The sequence below is a fragment of the Salvelinus namaycush genome, chromosome 39 (genome assembly GCF_016432855.1).
Source record: "Salvelinus namaycush isolate Seneca chromosome 39, SaNama_1.0, whole genome shotgun sequence".
NCBI lineage: Eukaryota > Metazoa > Chordata > Actinopteri > Salmoniformes > Salmonidae > Salvelinus > Salvelinus namaycush.
The window spans coordinates 8,811,861-8,831,574 of NC_052345.1; the positions used below are offsets into that span (position 1 = coordinate 8,811,861).

Genomic DNA, 19,714 nt, shown 5'->3' on the forward strand with positions numbered 1-19,714 from the left:
CACTTAACCCTAATTGCTCTAGTAAGTCGCCCTGGATAAGAGCATCTGCTAAATGACTAAAATGTAAATGTATTTTAGCCAGCACCATCCCCACAAGGGTTAGGCCAAGGCTTATTGAAGAAGAGTTCCTCTCACCGTTCCAGAGACAGAGAAGCCAGTGAAGACAAAGTTGATGTCCTGCTCCTTGGTGCAGATATCATTGACCCCGTCCACATAAAGGTCCACACTGGTGGGCTCTGCAAAAACACAGACAGAGTGTTATGTTACAGCACTGCTGGCAATACACAAGAGGTACAAATACACATGAAATTCTCCTTACCAAAGCTCCACCCAAGAGGAGGCTCAATCTTCAACACAAAGTCTCCCTGTAAATAAGAGAGTCAAATATTAGCAGAACTGCCTCTATGAATCAGTATGGAAGACTCCTCTCTCGTCTCTAAAATGTAGGCTCTAAGTCCCATCACAAGTCAAACTGTTGAATAAACTTAATTTGAACGTAATTTGCCTGTTGTCCACTGATTTTGTCCCTATAAAAGGAGGTAATCTGAGACAAAATATCCACAGAGTAGTGTTATTAACACGACTTTCAGTACGCTGGTCTGTATGTCTGTTTGTATTTTCAATGCTGACTCAATTCATATGCGACGCTGCACAATATGTCAACAATGGGCGAGTTTAACCAAAGCACAGACTGAACTGTGTCCCACACAATCAGCTGGCAAATTTCACAAGCACTTTCAGCTGATTGCGAGGTAACTGTGCTTTGGTCAACAACATTTAGCTACATTCGGCTATTGTTTGCATATTGTGCATCACGTGAAATGCATCAGGAGGTGGGAAATATAAGCAACAGAACCGCTGCTGGAAAAAGTCGGGTAAACAGCACTTTCCTGTGGCTACCGTATTTCCACCTGATACCGCCAAAAGGACCAATAGCATGGATAACTGGTAAAGTACGATTAAATATAATCGTATTCAACATTCTGTCTTGTAGACTACTGTGTCTTATTTTACAGCGACTTCTTTCAGACTGATATCCATGAAGTAACCAGGAAAACAGTCTGATGTTTCGACAAACCAATGCCATACTACTACTAATATTGCATTTTCATATGTATCAATACCACAGGAGGCTGGTGGGAGAAGCTATAGGACGGGCTCATTGTAATGCCTGGAATGGAATAATTGAAACGGTATCAAACGTATGGAAACCACGTTTGTTCCATGTATTATTACATTCCAGCCCTTACAATGAGGCCGCCTGCCTACTCTGATCAATACATTCATTACCTTGTCATAGAGGGGAATCATAAAGTATCCATTGATGGGAGCACAGTCGGTCTGATATTTCAAAGACCCTTGTTTGGTGTACACTTTAATCTGTGAGAGACAAGAAAGACGATGTGTATTTAGCAATGCACAAACAGAACCAAAAGGCAAAAGCATGATTTCATGCAATGCATGCTGGACAGTACTATAGGCTTTTGCAGTCAAGTAGCTAGTTAACTAACGTGAATGACTTGCACAGGCAGTCATTAGGGTGAGGGTGGTCCAGTCTGAGATGATTTGACTAAATAGTAATCCTATTATTATAAATGGTGTGTGTATGGTGCAATACCTCGTCAGTACAGTGGGGTTTAAGTGGACTGGCAACTAGCTAGGTTAACTTTAGCATGCTAGCTAACGTTAGCTAGCCAGTGCGTAAACTACCATTCGCTCAAGAGTTTTAAATGTAGAAAGGGCTTAAAATCAGTGAAACACATTTAGTTACTTTTAAATAGCTGCAGGTTATTGCGTTTCTGATGTGTTTTGTACGGATAGCTAGTTAGTACAATGCTATGTTAACTAGTTAGCTAACAAGTTCTGAATTTCGACATGGTTGTGCACGAGAAACCAGCAACATAGATCAGATGGCTCGTGAGATTAGTGTGGCTAGTCATACAGAGAGTTAGCTATATCATCTTACTAGCCACCTTGGGGCTAATGTTATTTCATTCAAACTCAACTGTCATTTCCCCACTCAAGACCACAAGCAATATTCTGTATCCGCCTACTAAGGTAGTAGGCCGTCTCTGCACTCACCTCGATCAGCGAGTAGTTGATTTCAACGTCGGATTTCACGAACCCTCCGCAGGCCACCACAATGTCATCAGCTGACACTGTAATAAACTGGCAGCAGATGATTCCAAATAATATCCAGAACACTGCCATGTCTGCTGGTTCCGTTAATCCGATCTTTCGCCAGAAGATTTTTCTGGACAACCGAATTGACAGTGCACGCTGCCTCCGGTTCCGTACGCTGCGCTGTTGAAGGAGCAGTAGCTAGCTATTCTGGAGGTGTCGACACCTGCTGGTGCGGAGGTGACATATATTAAGTATGTACTTTTGAAAATGTTGGGTGCCTATTCAAATATGAACAGAATCTTGTATTTTGAGTTTCCCTACTGAACAAATTAAACAAGTTAAATTCACACAAAGTATGACAAGAAATAACATACGTTTTAAATACTTGCATTATTTATTTTCCTTTTCCAGCCACAATTCAATAAGCAATAAGGCCCGAGGGGGTAGGGTATATGGCCAATATACCACGAACCCCTGAGGTGCCTTATTGCTATTATAAACTGTTTACCAAAGTAATTAGAGCAGTAAAAATACATGGTTTGTCAAACCCGTGGTATACGGTCTGCTATACCACAGCTGTCAGCCAATCAGCATTCAGGGCTTGAACCACCCAGTTTATAACAATGAATAACACACAGATTTTGGAATTATACAACTTTTGCCAAAATTACATCTTACTAGTTGATTCAAATGTAACAGTTCACTCATAAACAAAGGTTTGCAATGGATAAAAAAACACCTCCCCTTTATGGAGCACTGGCAGTGGAGACAGAGTACAGTAAAAAAGTATTAGTTCAGTTTGGTATGTAGCGGAAGTTGGGACAGTAGATCTCGAATACATTTTGAAATGTTAAATCCCATGCAGCTTGTCATGGTTATTAAAAGTTAATACTTAGAGGGAGAAAAATAATAGTAATAGAAATAGTAAACAAGAGATTATAAACAAGAATATGTTTACACAAATCAATACAGTATACCTTTAAAAGATAAACAAGAAAGGTCACATTTAAAGTGCAAGAAGAATGTTTAGTGTTTCTAGGCGTTCAAGTGGAACAATATGGGATCAGCTTTGATTTTTTTTTTTTTTTTTTTTTTAATTACTTTACTCAGAAGGGCAATTCAAAGCGTTATAGTGGTTATTGTCATAATAAGGGTCCTTCTTGGAAGGAAAAAGGTAATAGTCAGAATTATCATCATGACATCACATATAGTAATGTTTATGGTAGGCTACATATAGTAAACAACAAAAAGGACAAGATATTCTCCACAAAAGGCAGTAAATAGCTATTTTGCCAGCTTTGAGTTCAAACTATTGGTCCAATATTGTAAAACAGTGCTTGTTAAACGTTTGAACATTCACAGATGTCCACATGTGTTGGATCAAAACCAAAGAGCCTTGATAGGCAAAGCTAATCCCCCAGTTGCATAGTGTTCCTCAAATCTAGTGTCTGCCAGAGGTACGGCTGGTTTCCTGGACACAGATCTAGCCTGGTCTTGGACTAAAAAGCTATTTTAATGGAGATTCTCCATTGAGCATGCATTTTAGTCCAGGTCAAGACTTAATATATTTCTGGGAAGCCAGCCCCTATAGTGTCTGCAAGTAATAGTGTTTAGACAGCCAGTTACAAGTAATATTAAGAGCCCTGAGTTTTTTGGTCAGGTAAAACTCAAGGACCTAATCCTAGCAATTCAGACATGAGTAGCAGAGTCCGGGGGTGGCTGGACCAGGAAGACCCCAGAGTTGGAGCGGTAGCTGGGGCTGACTCTGTCTGAGGAGTGGGACTGGAATCCCGAACCTGTGGATCTAATAGCACAGGTCCTCTGGGCCTGACACAGCTTCTGGATCAGGAAACGCTTGTCTCGCCCATCCTGGCCGTACAGGGAGAAGAGGAGGGTTAGTGCCTAAATTAACCCTATAACAACGTAATACCAGATAACTAGGACCTAGATTTTTTTCTGGTCAGGAAAATAATCCTGCCCCTACAGCTAAGTCCTATGAAGCTACTGTACAGTATAGAGTTGTGCAGCCATGTAGACTGGTTACTGTAGCTACTCACCATGACTAGCTGTTCCCTCAGTTGGTTGATCACTCGCTTGTGCGCTCCAGCTAGAGCAATGACATAAAACATGGCCAGGCTAGGATGAAGGACACAACGGTTAACAAAGCAGAATTTTGATAGCCCTTTGTGACGTGTTGATGAAAAGAGGGTTTTATAAATATATTTGATTGATTGATTGACTGAAACCACAATCTATCGGCCTGTATATCAAATGACAATGAACCGTAGACAGGAGTGATATCATTGGTCGGAACCCGTACCATGTGATGACAAAGAGGGAGACGGCGAAGGCCTCAGAGGAGATGGCCAGGAGGAACGTGCGTGCTCCTGCAGGCAGCTGGGACACCGTCCGGGGGAGCACCTCCCAGGATGTGGTGTAGTTAACGAAGGGACCACAGGCCTGGGAACAGCTGATCCTGATAAGGGAGAAACGGGAGGGTTAGTTTATGTCCCCAACAACTGATCTAGGAGCAGATTGATACTATTTTCACACTATGGTGCCAAGCCAAACTGTACTGTGCTGACTCAAATATTTCCTTTCCAGCCCAGTTTCAGCAACAGTACAGCAGTACAGCTAAGCTAGGCTCAGTTAGGTTCAGCAGTGTGAAAAGGGTATGAGATTGGTGCATGGTGAGTTTCAGTGCAATTAGCCATATTGATGGTTATCTATGGAAATAAAGATGCATGCAAGTTAGGCTAACTGCAGCCATGTACTCACTGTGCGATGCCAATGGTGACAGGTATACAGGCCAGTGCCAGGCCAATCAGCAGCACAGCCAGGAAGAAGAAGTTGGAGCTGGAGGCTCGGAACGGACGGGTGGCCGGGCGGCAGTTATTCACCAGAGTCACCTGCAGGGTAGACAATACATACATTAATCAACATATTTGTGGGTGAGAATTCCCTTTCAGTCATTTCAGTCAACATAATACGCACAGGTATGGGATATTCATTTTCTCTATCAATTGGCTGAAGGAATTAGGATAAGGAAATATCCTGACCTACACTATTACCTATGTGGTACAGTATCGCTCAACTCAATCAGTTACTTATAGTATGTAACCCGAGGTTTAGAACCAGCTTAAACCATACGCTACAACCAAAAACACGAACAGTCATTCATATCAAATCAAATTTTATTTGTCACATACACATGGTTAGCAGATGTTAATGTGAGTGTAGCGAAATGCCTGTGCTTCTAGTTCCGACCATGCAGTAATATCTAGCAAGTAATCTAACCTAACAATTTCACAACAACTACCTTATACACACAAGTGTAAAGGAATGAATAAGAATATGTACATAAAAATATATGAATGAGTGATGGCCGAACAGCATAGGCAAGATGCAGTAGATGGTAAAGAGTACAGTATATAGATATGAGACGAGTAATGTAGGGTATGTAAACATTATATAAAGTGGCATTGTTTAAAGTGGCTAGTGATACATTTATTACATCAATTTTTCCATTATTAAAGTGGCTAGAGTTGAGTCAGTATGTTGGCAGCAGCCACCAATTTTAGTGATGGCAGTTTAACAGTCTGATGGCCTTGAGATATAAGCTGTTTTTCAGTCTCTCGGTCCCCGCTTTGATGCACCTGTACTGACCTCGCCTTCTGGATGATAGCGGGGTGAACAGGCAGTGGCTCGGGTGGTTGTTGTCCTTGATGATCTTTTTGGCCTTCCTGTGACATCGGGTGGTGTAGGTGTCCTGGAGGGCAGGTAGTTTGCCCCCGGTGATGCGTTGTGCAGACCTCACTACCCTCTGGAGAGCCTTACAGTTGTGGGCGGAGCAGTTGCCGTACCAGGCGGTGATACAGCCCGACAGGATGCTCTCGATTGTGCATCTGTAAAAGTTTGTGAGTGTTTTTGGTGACAAGCCGAATTTCTTCAGCCTCCTGAGGTTGAAGAGGCGCTGCTGCGCCTTCTTCACCAAGCTGTCTGTGTGGGTGGAGCATTTCAGTTTGTCCGTGATGTGTACGCAGAGGAACTTAAAATTTTCTGCCCTCTCCACTACTGTCCCGTCGATGTGGATAGGGGGGTGCTCTGCTGTTTCCTGAAGTCCACGACCATCTCCTTTGTTTTGTTGACATTGAGTGTGAGGTTATTTTCCTGACACCACACTCCGAGGGCCCTCACCTCCTCCCTGTAGGCCGTCTCGTCGTTGTTGGTAATCAAGCCTACCACTGTAGTGTCGTCTGCAAACTTGATGATTGAGTTGGAGGCGTGCATGGCCACGCAGTCATGGATGAACAGGGAGTACAGGAGAGTAGAGGTTGACCGATTAATCGGAATGGCCGATTAATTGGGGCTGATTTCAAGTTTTCATAACAATCGGAAATCGGTATTTTTGGACACCGATTTGGCCGATTAAAAAAAATATGTTTTTTTTACACCTTTATTTAACTAGGCAAGTCAGTTAAGAACACATTCTTATTTTCAATGACTGCCTAGGAACGGTGGGTTAACTGCCTTCTTCAGGGGAAAAACGACAGATTTTTACCTTGTCAGCTCGGGGATTCAATCTTGCAACCTTACGGTTAACTAGTCCAACGCTCTAACCACCTGACTCTCACTGCACTCCACGAGGAGCCTGCCTGTTACGCGAATGCAGTAAGAAGCCAAAGTAAGTTGCTAGCTAGCATTAAACTTATCTTATAAAAAACAATCAATCAATCAATCATAACCACTAGTTAACTACACATGGTTGATGATATTACTAGTTTATCTAGCGTGTCCTGCGTTGCATATAATCGATGCGGTGCGCATTTGCGAAAAAGGACTGTCGTTGCTCCAATGTGTATCTAACCATAAACATCAATGCCTTTCTTAAAATCAATACACAAGTATATATTTTTAAACCTGCATATTTAGTTAATATTATAATATTGCCTGTATATGCAGCAGTTTGGGCCGCCTGGCTCGTTGCGAACTGTGTGAAGACTATTTCTTCCTAACAAAGACAGCCAACTTCACCAAACGGGGGATGATTTAACAAAAGCGCATTTGGAAAAAAGCACAATCGTTGCACGACTGTACCTAACCATAAACATCAATGCCTTTCTTAAAATCAATACACAGAAGTATATCTTTTTAAACCTGCATATTTAGCTAAAAGAAATCCAGGTTAGCAGGCAATATTAACCAGGTGAAATTGTGTCACTTCTCTTGCGTTCATTGCACGTGTAACAGTTTAACTTTAGTCCGTCCCCTCGCCTCGACCCGGGCGCGAACCAGGGACCCTCTGCACACATCAACAACAGTCACCCACGAAGCATCGTTACCCATCGCTCCACAAAAACTGCGGCCCTTGCAGAGCAAGGGGAACCACTACTTCAAGGTCTCAAAGCGAGTGACGTCACCGTTTGAAAGGCTATTAGCGCGCACCACCGCTAAATAGCTAGCCATTTCACATCGGTTACATTCACCCCCCTTTCGACCTCCTCCTTTTCCGCAGCAACCAGTGATCCGGGTCACGGCACCAATGTAACAGTTTAACTTTAGTCCGTCCTCTCGCCCCGACCCGGGCGCGAAACAGGGACCCTCTGCACACATCAACAACAGTCACCCACGAAGCATCGTTACCCATCGCTCCACAAAAACCGCGGCCCTTGTAGAGCATGGGGAACCACTACTTCAAGGTCTCAAAGCGAGATACTAATTTGCCAGAATTTTACGTAATTATGACATAACATTGAAGGTTGTGCAATGTAACGGGAATATTTAGACTTATGGATGCCACCCGTTAGATAAAATACAGAACGGTTCCGTATTTCACTGAAAGAATAAATGTTTTGTTTTCGAGATGATAGTTTCCGGATTCTACCATATTAATGACCTAAGGCTCATATTTCTGTGTGTTATTATGTTATAATTAAGTCTATGATTTGATAGAGCAGTCTGACTGAGCGATGGTAGGCACCAGTAGGCACGTAAGCATTCATTCAAACAGCAATTTTGTGCGTTTTGCCAGCAGCTCTTCACAATGCTTCAAGCATTGCGCTGTTTATGACTTCAAGCCTATCAACTCCCGAGATTAGGCTGGTGTAACCGATGTGAAATGGCTAGCTAGTTAGCGGGGTGCACGCTAATAGCGTTTCATACGTCACTCGCTCTGAGACTTGGAGTAGTTGTTCCCCTTGCTCTGCATGGGTAACGCTGCTTCGAGGGTGGCTGTTGTCAATGTGTTCCTGGTTCGAGCCCAGGTAGGAGCGAAGAGAGGGACGGAAGCTACTGTTACACTGGCAATACTAAAGTGCCTATAAGAACATCCAATAGTCAAAGTTATATGGAATACAAATCGTATAGAGAGAAATAGTCCTATAATTCCTATAATAACTACAACCTAAAACTTCTTACCTGGGAATATTGAAGACTCATGTTAAAAGGAACCACCAGCTTTCATATGTTCTCATGTTCTGAGCAAGGAACTTAAACGTTAGCTTTCTTACATGGCACATATTGCACTTTTACTTTCTTCTCCAACACTTTGTTTTTGCATTATTTAAACCAAATTGAACATGTTTCATTATTTATTTGAGGCTAAATTGATTTTATTGATGTATTATATTAAGTTAAAATAAGTATTCATTCAGAATTGTTATTTAAGTATTTAAATCGGCCGAAAATCTGCTTTTTTTGGTCCTCCAATAATCGGTATCGGCGTTGAAAAATCATAATCAGTCAACCTCTACAGGAGAGGGCTCAGAACGCACCCTTGTGTGGCCCCAGTGTTGAGGATCAGCAGGGTGGAGCTCTTGTTACCTACCCTCACCACCTGGGGGCGGCCCGTCAGGAAGTCCAGGTCCCAGTTGCACAGGGCGGGATCGAGACCCAGGGACTCAAGCTTGATGACGAGTTTGGAGGGTACTATGGTGTTAAATGCTGAGCTGTAGTCGATGAACAGCATTCCAGATGGGTTAGGGCAGTGTGATTGCGATTGTGTCGTCTGTGGACCTATTGGGGCGGTAAGGAAATTGGAGTGGGTCTAGGGTGTCAGGTAGGGTGGAGGTGATATGGTCCTTGACTAGTCTCTCAAAGCACTTCATGATGACGGAAGTGAGTGCTACGGGGCGGTAGTCATTTAGCTCAGTTACCTTTCTTGGGAACAGGAACAATGGTGGCCCTCTTGAAGCATGTGGGAACAATAGACTGGGATAAGGATTGATTGAATATGTCCGTAAACACACCAGCCAGCTGGTCTGCGCATGCTCTGAGGACGCGGCTGGGGATGCCGTCTGGGCCTGCAACCTTGCGAGGGTTAACCTGTTTAAATGTTTTACTCACGTTGGCTCCAGTGAAGGAGAGCCCGCAGGTTTTGGTAGCGGGCCGTGTCAGTGGCACTGTATTGTCCTCAAAGCGAGCAAAGAAGTTGGTTAGTAGTTTGTCTGGAAGCAAAACATCGTGGTCAGCGACGGGGCTGGTTTTTCGTTTGTAGTCCGTGATTGACTGTAGACCCTGCTACATACCTCTCGTGTCTGAGCCGTTGAATTGCGACTCTACTTTGTCTCTATACTGACGCTTAGCTTGTTTGATTGCCTTGCGGAGGGAATAGCTACACTGTTTGTATTCGGTCATGTTTCCGGTCACCTTGCCCTGATTAAAAGCAGTGGTTCGCGCTTTCAGTTTAGCGTGAATGCTGCCATCAATCCACGGTTTCTGGTTGGGGAATGTTTTAATAGACACTGTGGGTACAACATCACCGATGCACTTGCTAATAAACTCGCTCACCGAATCAGCGTATTCATCAATGTTGTTGTTCGACGCTATGCGGAACATATCCCAGTCCACGTGATCAAAGCAATCTTGAAGCGTGGAATCCGATTGGTCGGACCAGCGTTGAACAGACCTGAGCACGGCTGCTTCCTGTTTTAGTTTCTGTACCTTCCTGATGTTTTTACTGTATTACATAGAACTACAATTATGGCCACCGGCCCACCTATCACAGTACATTGATACGGTCTAGTATTTCTATGGTATGTTACCTTTTTGATGTAGAAGATGATGAAGTACTTAATGGTGCAGATGGCGGGCAGCAGGGGGCAGTAGAACGTCCCGATCCAGCAGATGGTCTGGCCGTACACAATCTCCAGGACGTTCTGGGGGATGGCAAACTCCTGCTGGCCCCACCACTTGGCAAGGCCGCAATCACAGTAGTCCACTATGAGTCTAGGGGGAGGGGGGAGAGAGAGAACCGTCAGAAGAGGAGAGGGGAGAAGAGGAGAGAAGAGAAAAGATGACTTACTTCCTAGGGAACTCCACAAACACAGTGACAGCACCGATGATGATGAAATCGAAGATCATGAGTTTGTACATCTCCTGGCCCACGCGAGACTCCCAACACTATAGGCAGAGGTAGAATTATATGAGATCATAGTAACGTCCAATATCAATATGTACAGTACCAGTCAAAAGTTTGGACACACCTACCCATTCCAGGGATTTTCTTTATTTTTACTATATTGTACAATAATAGTGATGACATCAAAACTATGAAATAACACATATGGAATCATGTAGTAACCAAAAAAGTGTTAAACAAATCAAAATATATTTTATATTTGAGTTTCTTCAAAGTAGCCACCCTTTGCCTTGATGACAGCTTTGCACACTCTTGGCATTCTCTCAACCAGCTTCATGAGTTAGTCACCTGGAATGCATTTCAATTAACAGGTGTGCCTTGTTAAAAGTTAATTTGTGGAATTTCTTTCCTTCTTAATGCGTTTGAGCCAATCAGTTGTGTTGTGACAAGGTAGGGGTGGTATACAGAAGATAGCCCTATTTGATAAAAAATCAAGTCCATATTATGGCAAGAACAGCTCAAATAAGCAAAGAGAAATGACAGTACATCATTACTTTAAGACATGAAGGTCAGTCAATACGGAACATTTCAAGAACTTTGAACGTTTCTTCAAGTGCAGTCGCAAAAACCATCAAGCACTATGATGAAACTGACTCACATGAAGACTGCCACAGGAAAAGAAGACCCAGAGTTACCTCTGCTGCAGAGGATAAGTTCATTAGAGTTACCAGCATCAGAAATTGCAGCCCAAATAAATGTTTCACAGAGTTCAAGTAACAGACACATCTCAACATCAACTGTTCAGAGGAGACCGTGTGAATCAGGCCTTCATGGTCGAATTTCTGCAAACAAACCACTACTAAAGGACACCAATAAGAAGAAGAGACTTGCTTGAGCCAAGAAACACGAGCAATGAACATTAGACTGGTGGAAATCGATCCTTTGGTCTGATGAGTCTAAATGTTTGATTTTGTCTCCAACCGCCATGTCTTTGTGAGACGCAGAGTAGGCGAATGGATGATCTCCGCATATGTGGTTCCCACCGTGAAGCATGGAGGAGGAGGTGTGATGGTGCTTTGCTGGTGACACTGTCAGTAATTAATTTAAAATTCAAGGCACACTTAACCAGCATGGCTACCACAGCATTCTGCAGCGATACGCCATCCCATCTGGTTTTCGCTTAGTAGGACTATCATTTTTTCAACAGGACAATGACCCAACAGACCTCCAGGCTGTGTAAGGGCTTTTTGACCAAGAAGGAGAGTAATGCATCAGATGACCTGGACTCCACAATCCCCCGACCTCAACCCAATTGAGATGGTTTGGGATGAGTTGGACCGCAGAGTGAAGGAAAAGCAGCCAACAAGTGCTCAGCATATGTGGGAATGTCTTCAAGACTGTTGGAAAAGCATTCCAGGTGAAGCTGATTGAGATAATGCCAAGAAAGTGCAAAGCTGTCATCAAGGCAAAGGGTGGCTACTTTGAATAATCTAAAATCTAAAATATATTTTGATTTGCTTAACACTTTTTTGGTTACTACATGATTCCCTATGTGTTATTTCATAGTTTTGATGTCTTCACTATTATTCTACAATGTAGAAAATGGTAAAAATATGTATATCTACGGTAACTTTTGACCTCCACTCACCGGGTAGAGGATGTGGTTGTACCCGCAAACACAGTTGCCTTCCTGGCAAGAGGTGATCTGACCCCAGAGAGAGACGAGAAGCACACAGATACTGGTCAGGCGCATGAACACACACCTGTGGAAAGATTATAACATTACAAAGACATTACGTTGGTGTTAAAATGCAAAAATCTATTCATACATACCAGGGTGCTACATCAGTATGCAAACTGTAATCAGTGTGAAACATCAAGAGCATCATTCATTGATTTTCACAGAAGAAAGTGCTTGGTTGCCAGGGTTGGGGTAAATTTCATATCAATTCAGGAAGTAAACTGAAAAATGTATTGACTGAATAGAAATAAAACAACCCCAGCCCTGTTGTTTACCTCATGAGAGTGAAGCGTATCTCAAAGGCGGGGGAGTAGTCTTCAAACTGGATGATGAGGGAGAAGATGAGGGGGGTGATGAAGTTGGCCAGGGTGATGACGATGGAAGGCAGATACTCATAGATCAGGTCCAGGATGAAGTTCACCTGTTATGACAACGCGTGTTTGAAGTCAAACAGAAAAGGCACATGCCATTAGGTATACAGTACTGAGGAAGAGAGCATTAATTTCAATAGAACAGCCATTGTGCTCATCCCTCAACCTTTGAAATTGTTGAACGTGTCAGTGTCGTTCTGTGTTGATGTTTGTGTTTTTGTAAAATCGATAAACGTATTTTTTTTTTTAAACACAACCATTGTGCTCCCGAGTGGCCAGTGGTCTAAGGCGCTGCATCTCAGTGCTACAGGCGTCACTACAGACCCTTGTTCGATCCTGGGCTGTGTCATGACGTTGGCCTGGGGGTAGGTTTATGACAGTCATAAATACCTCTTTCCCCCTTTTTCTCTCTCCCTACTATAACTGATGTGACATAAGAAAACCCATTGGTTAACATAGAGATTCTGAGAACATCAGAAGTTGGGGGGGAAATGAACTATATTCTGGTAATCCGACCAACTGAACATATGCGGTGGTACTTAAGGTATATTATGTCAGTTCGGTTGCCCTCTGACACATTCTCAGCAATGATAGAATGACATAAACTCTACTGTGGAAAGTCTAAACGTCAGAGGTATCGGATTCACATGGAATTGTTGTTTAATTCAAATGTTTGAATATGAAATTATTTGTGAAGAGATTAAATGTAATTTTAGCTTCCAAATGAGAGATTTGGGTTTTCATAAGCTTGGCTTCTGCTCAACCAGGGGCCCGCCCCTGTGAAGAGACATGGGTTATAAACTTTTCAGACACACCCCTCTCCCTCCAATATAAAAGCCATTGACAAAAATATAACTTCCTGTTCCGGGTACATTTAGGATGACGATCCGATGTCAGAATGGCTCAGATAATAACTACAGAACTAAGCCAACATCAGCATGGACTTTGGTTGTAAATGGTATGAACTTTGAACTCGTATTCACTACAGAAGTGATACCTCCTAGCCGTTGAGTTGGCAACAGCTGCTACAAACGCAGGTTAGGAAGGACAGTCAGAGTATCCCGTCTACTACACACGACGTTACCCCAACGTATCCAGTGACCACCAGAGACATTCTTCAAAGGACAGAGGACTCGGGTTGGCGAGACGGTCTTCCATCTACCACCAACCTACTGAAGCGCAGCTCAGAGTAAATATTTATTGCATTTTCCTTTTCTAAATGGGCGGTAATTTAGAATGCATAAGATACTGTATTTACGATAGCACAGCTTCGGCCATGTCCCAGTCTCCCGCCCTTTCACTAAAATCCCGCCCCTTTTCTTTGTGTAACAAGCTGTCATATCTATTCTGCCCGCTAGGGACGTTTTCCTTTATGACGGCCAATTTGTAATCAAGTTATGTTTTAATTGTGTATGTGTGATTCTGTGTGATTAGTTAGGTATTTAGTAAATAAATAATTAAACCCAATTTTGTATTGCTGATTCAACTTGTTAGCCAGGATTCTTGCAGATAACCAAGGATTTACCACTTTCAGATGAGACTGAATAAAATGACGATTAATGTGACTGCTATGGATGTAAAATATTACTAAATCTTTAAGAGTTTATTCGAAAGATAACAGCTCTATAAATATTCTTTCGTGGTGTCCCTCTCTAGTTAATTAACATTTACATGATTAGTTCAATCAGGTAATATTAATTACGGAGAAATTATTTTATAGAATAGCATGTCATAGCAATTAATCTGGCATAGCCAAAGACACGACAGCTGTATCACAACCGGCCGTGATTGGGAGTCCCATAGGACGGCGCACAATTGGCCCAGCGTCGTCTGGGTTAGGCCGTCATTGTAAATAAGAATTTGCTCTTAACTGACTTGTGTAGTTAAATTAAAAATTAAAAAATTGTGCTAAACCAGGGGTGTCAAACTAATTTTTCCCCGTGGGCCGCATTCGGTCTCGTCAATGCTCCCTGACTGTCTAGTTTTCATTTTGATGACTTTTAGGATGCTGGAAAAATGTAGGTCCATTATCAATTCTACAGTTTAGATTTGGTTTTAGTCATTTCAATGGCGATTAAGATAATTTTTTCCCCCGTGGGGAAAACTATTATAATAAAATGATATATTTCAGTTTTTACTCAGACCAACCGTGTGCCGTATGTTTGACACACCTGTGCTAAACTTAGACATATGTATCAGATCTAAAATAAGCATATGTCTATTGAGAGGCTGAGGACATCAGGGACAGCAAGGTGTGCTGAGGAGACTCCAGACCTGTCTCTGACCAACTATCCTCCCTGGCTGTGACCAAGATGCTCTTCCTCCATTCACGCTTCAACTCCCTTCATGTTGATCATTGATTTACATTTGTTTTCTTGAATGTGCTACTGCAATTCAGCTTTAAGCTTCCATAGTACACATCAAATTAAACTAAACTGAACTAACGTTGCTGTTTAAAGGTTTATCACAATGTGATTTAAAAAGAATCCTCCACTACATGGGGCTCCCGAGTGGTATAGCGGTCTAAGGTACTGCATCTCAGTGCTAGAGGCGTCACTACAGACCCTGGTTCGAATCCAGGCTGTATCACATCTGGCCATGACTGGGAGTCCCATAGGGCGGCGCACAATTGGCCCAGCGTCGTCCAGGTTTGGCCGGGGTAGGCCGTCATTGTAAATAAGAATATGTTCTTAACTGACTTGCCTAGTTACCTTAGTCATCTGTGCTTTCTGGGAGAAGTTGGTGGCTATGTAGATGGAGTAGAAGCAGGCAGCCAGTACAGCGATCACAAACAGATTCAGGATCAGTCGGATCAAGTAGATCCTACACTTCTCCTTCCGTGTCCTGTCTGCTATCTTCTGCTTGATGCGCTCCTCTTCCAGATCAGTCTGTTGACGTAGAAAGGACAGAGGAATTAATATAGGACCTCCATTATATGCAGTTATAAGCACTTATACTCTATATATTACTAAACAAATAAACACAGCTCCTTCTGAAAGGAGTCGGTGAAAAGCGAGTGGTAAACAGAAGTGAACCAATACAGTTCTGTTACATTATATGGCTGTAACTGGAATGTGTGAACTGAGGACTTCAATTCACTTTGTATTGAATCACATTTCTACCTGTTGTTTTGAGTCAACCTATACTATCGACTGACTACTGACACCTCACCTTCAGTTCATAAAGAAGACTGCTCCTCTTGAGCCTGGCTGCGCTGTCGTTGACGATACAGAAGTCCCAGCCGGCAAAGATCTTGTTGCAGAAGCTCTGGAAGCGATCCTCGTCCTGCACCAGTTTACGCTTGAAGCCAGTCGCAGACCTTTGGGGAACGACGAGAAATGCAGATTTGGAAATTGCTAAAAAACTGAAGTATTTCTATAACAGTATACGACTTGCATGACCGTGAAAAACAATTGGACAGCATGTGCACGCTTGAGAAGATATGCCTTTTGAGGACCGGTTTATCCAAAAGACTAGTATAATTGACAAGTCTGAACTGAATACAGTAAGATAGGGCACTTTTTTACCTTTTGACTATCCATATGAGACTGAGGAAGAGGTAGGCTATGGTGACCAGCAGGTAGGCCAGAGGCAGGTTGTAGGTGAACTTAGGGAAGTGAATGGTCTCTACCTTGTAGTAACCATAGAAGAGGTAGGTCTGCTCCAGAAAGCCCTTTAAGATGTGAAACAAACAAGGGAGTCATTCTCAGTCCCAGAACATCATCTACAGTGCTATGCAGGCGTACAATGAGTGACTGAATTAAATGAATAAGAGAGCGTGGTATATGAGGGTAGTCTGTACCGCCCCTGAGAGGAGGTCTGTGATGTGCTGGTGGAAAACCACTAGGCCACGGCGAGAGGTGCTGGGGTAGTTACTGCACTCGAAGCCTGTGGTTCACAACAGAAGCAACAATATAATATTGGTAAGACATCTATCTAGAAGTCCATTAACATTAACAATGAATTTAAAAATATATATATATCATAGATGAGATTAACAATACAACATTCATAGTCTAATGTAAAGATGACTGATGCTCTTGATGTCGCAGAAAGTTACTGACTACATGCCCCATATCTCTCCTCTCTAACTGAACCTTCATGACAACATGGTTGAATGTGGTGTTAATCTCTTACTGACCTACAGTTGACATAAATACTATATAATTAATGTACAGCAATGGAGGCTGCTGAGGGGAGGAAGGCTCATAATAATAGCTGGAACTGAGCGAATGGAATAGCACCAAACACATGGAAACCATGTATTTGATACCATTACACACATTATGCTCAAGCCATTGCCACGAGCCCGTCCTCCACAATTAAAGTGCCACCAACCTCCTGTGATGTACATGTAACTGCCAAAATAAAGGAAACACTTCAGCAAATGAGGGATGCAAAGTCTATTGAAAGCAGGTGCTTCCACACAGGTGTGGTTCCTGAGTTAATTCAGTAATTAACATCCCATCATGCTTAGAGTCATGTATAAAAACGCTTATTATTTTCGCTACCAAGGCTAGAAGAAGTGACTTTGAAAGACGGGTCTCAAAGGAGCATAGGCGGTTTAAAGGGTCTGTGTGTTTCCTTTATCTTAACAGTTACATGTATAATATGGTCTACTTTACTCTATAACACGTAAAGGCCTGTGTTACCATCTACGTGGTTGAATGTGGTGTTCCCTGAGGCATGGGGGGCGGTGATGATGGGCAGAATGACGAAGCCGAACATGAGCAGGAACATGATGGAGTTGAGCAGCACCAGGAAACGCAGGAAGGAGAAGTAGGACAGGATCCCCGTGCCAAACATCCCTGTGATGGGACACAGAGAAGGGAAAGGATGAGTGATTTAGATACCATCCCGGATCTTAAAGAGATCAACATCAATGCACTCATATCTTTCAATACTTCCAACAGAAGACACACAAGTGAGCAAGAAAACTTTTAATTGCCCAAATTTCATCATCTCTGTGGACACTCTGCCTTTGTCCCTCACAAATCCAATTTTGAGCTTCGTTCATGGAACTAAGCCTTTGACATAAATCATGTATTGATGCCAATAGAAGTCAATTGGAGTAACAGGTTGTTTTGTCACTGGCATTCACTCTCTTACCCTCAATGACATGGATGTCTCCCCTCCAGAGCTCCAGGTTGCTGAGCATCTCAAACCCATCCTCCTTCAGTCTCCTCAGGGTCCGTCTGGTGCTCTGTCTCCACTGGCTCCAACTGCTCAGATCCTTGGCCTGCTCCAAACGCTGGTCCCTGTCAGATGATCAACCAATCAATATATTAAGCAATCAGTCAGTCAATGTTTACATACTAAGCATTTTTCAAGAATACTAACATCACACCAGAATCCACCAAGAGAGCTTTGACAAAGAGACTCAATATAGTGTCCACCATGAACATAACCATCTCTAGACCCAATCGTTATGCTCATGAAATTGTAGCCTACTTGTAGTGAATGTTGTGCTCTGTTATTGAATAAGGCTTGAGAATTGCCATATCTCTAGGAGAGATTCAGAGAGCATTCCTTCACTAATCCTGTAATGTCTCAAATTGATACGAGAAATGAAACACTGCCTGCAGAGCAATAACTATGCACTGCTGGCCCCTACAGTGAGTGAAGGCAATGAAGGCAGATAACCAATTACTTCCAACACAGTAAGACTCAGTTAAAAACATAAAAATCTCTGATGTCCTGTAACTTATACAGTTACATGGTATACAAATGTTATTACACAGTGCAACCCTTTTCATTGTATCATTACAATACAACATTTTACACCAGTATAACACTGCATGAAGACATATTAGCGATCTGACTTGTCTCTGCGTTTCTCCGCCATAGGTTTGGTAAGTTCCCTGACTGGTCTCTGTTGGGTCTGAGTCATGTGTTTCTCCTCATGCTGTCTGGCCAATGTGGTCTGTCCCCATTTCCCACTGCTGGAGGAGCCCAGCCTGGTCCGTGAGCTGCCACGGCGCTTGGTACTGCCCGAGGCTGAGGGCTTTCTGCGGTACAGCAGAGACTGGTAGCTGGGGAGCTGGTCCAGTAGTGGGTTACGTGGTGCTCCCAGACGGTCATTGTGGAACACTGTCAGAGAGAAATACAGGGGGGAAAAAAGTGTTTTGTGGAAGAGGCTCGGGGTTAAAGTTCATAAAGTGAGAGTAAAATGTGGGGTTTAAAGAGCAGTACTTGAATGCAATACACTGTATTGATATCATACTGTTGAACTCACTAAACTATTTGGCTGTGAATGTACAGGAAGTGGTGTAGCCATACAGTCATTGCAACAGACAGGTACATTTGAAAAAACTACAACAACCACACCTCAACAATTACAACTATCAAAACATATCTTCAGCAACCAAGTTACTGTTGCTATTTAATGTCATAAAACTCAAAGAGTAAGGGAAGTTTTCTTTCAATAGCAACGATAATTAGCTCAGTTTTAGCTAAAAGTTAGATAGCTACCCGTTAGCTAGCTAACATTGGCTGGATAGCTTTTTAGCGTTAGGAAAGTTTACCTGCCTTGTCTATCTAGATAACTGGCTACATTTACTAACTTACTTGCTGAGAAGGTCCATATGAAATTGAGTTTGCTTAGTTACCTGAGTCTCTCTCCATTTTCAGTTGTCCTCGTGCACGTTTAATATCAACGAAAGTTTAATGAACAACTTTGTAAGCTAACTAGCGTAGCTAGCAGACGTTGGCTGTCAGTCAGCAGAAGGAAAACAAAGCCGCATTCCCTTTCCTGAATCCCAAAGCGACGCAACTCTGGAGCTAGATGTATAAATACTAGATCGGCATAGCATGCTTTCCCACAATTATACACACAACAATCGTGCTTATTTAATTGTGGATATGACTGGAGTTTAATCAAAATTAAATACTGACAAACGACCCGACCAACAATTTGACGTTTATTTGTATAGCTAGTTAGCTAGCTTTTGTATTTATATAACAACATTTGTCGCGCTCTACTGTCCTCAAATGCCACCACCATAAACCTTTTAAATGATGGAGCATCAATAATTATTAACGCTTAAAATGGGGTAATATTATTTGAATATGAAATAATAAAAAATGTCCAAATAACAATTTAATTGTTTATTATGCTGC

General features: G+C 42.5%; 1 protein-coding gene across 1 annotated transcript in view; it reads right to left on the reverse strand.

The window, feature by feature from the left end:
- Positions 1–19,311, reverse strand: part of LOC120032872 (nodal modulator 1-like) — a 43,269-nt gene extending 23,958 nt beyond the window's left edge. Inside the window, 21 exon segments of the mRNA XM_038979093.1 lie at positions 136–236; positions 320–365; positions 1,291–1,380; positions 2,083–2,241; positions 2,244–2,322; positions 3,800–3,993; positions 4,182–4,260; positions 4,445–4,600; positions 4,903–5,033; positions 10,167–10,350; positions 10,427–10,524; positions 12,132–12,246; positions 12,500–12,645; positions 15,307–15,483; positions 15,767–15,914; positions 16,123–16,268; positions 16,398–16,483; positions 17,248–17,403; positions 17,705–17,853; positions 18,418–18,685; positions 19,204–19,311. Of these exon segments, the coding sequence (XP_038835021.1) occupies positions 136–236; positions 320–365; positions 1,291–1,380; positions 2,083–2,241; positions 2,244–2,322; positions 3,800–3,993; positions 4,182–4,260; positions 4,445–4,600; positions 4,903–5,033; positions 10,167–10,350; positions 10,427–10,524; positions 12,132–12,246; positions 12,500–12,645; positions 15,307–15,483; positions 15,767–15,914; positions 16,123–16,268; positions 16,398–16,483; positions 17,248–17,403; positions 17,705–17,853; positions 18,418–18,685; positions 19,204–19,219 (2,724 nt within the window). The 5' untranslated portion in view covers positions 19,220–19,311.
- Between the last annotated feature and the right edge of the window lie 403 nt (positions 19,312–19,714).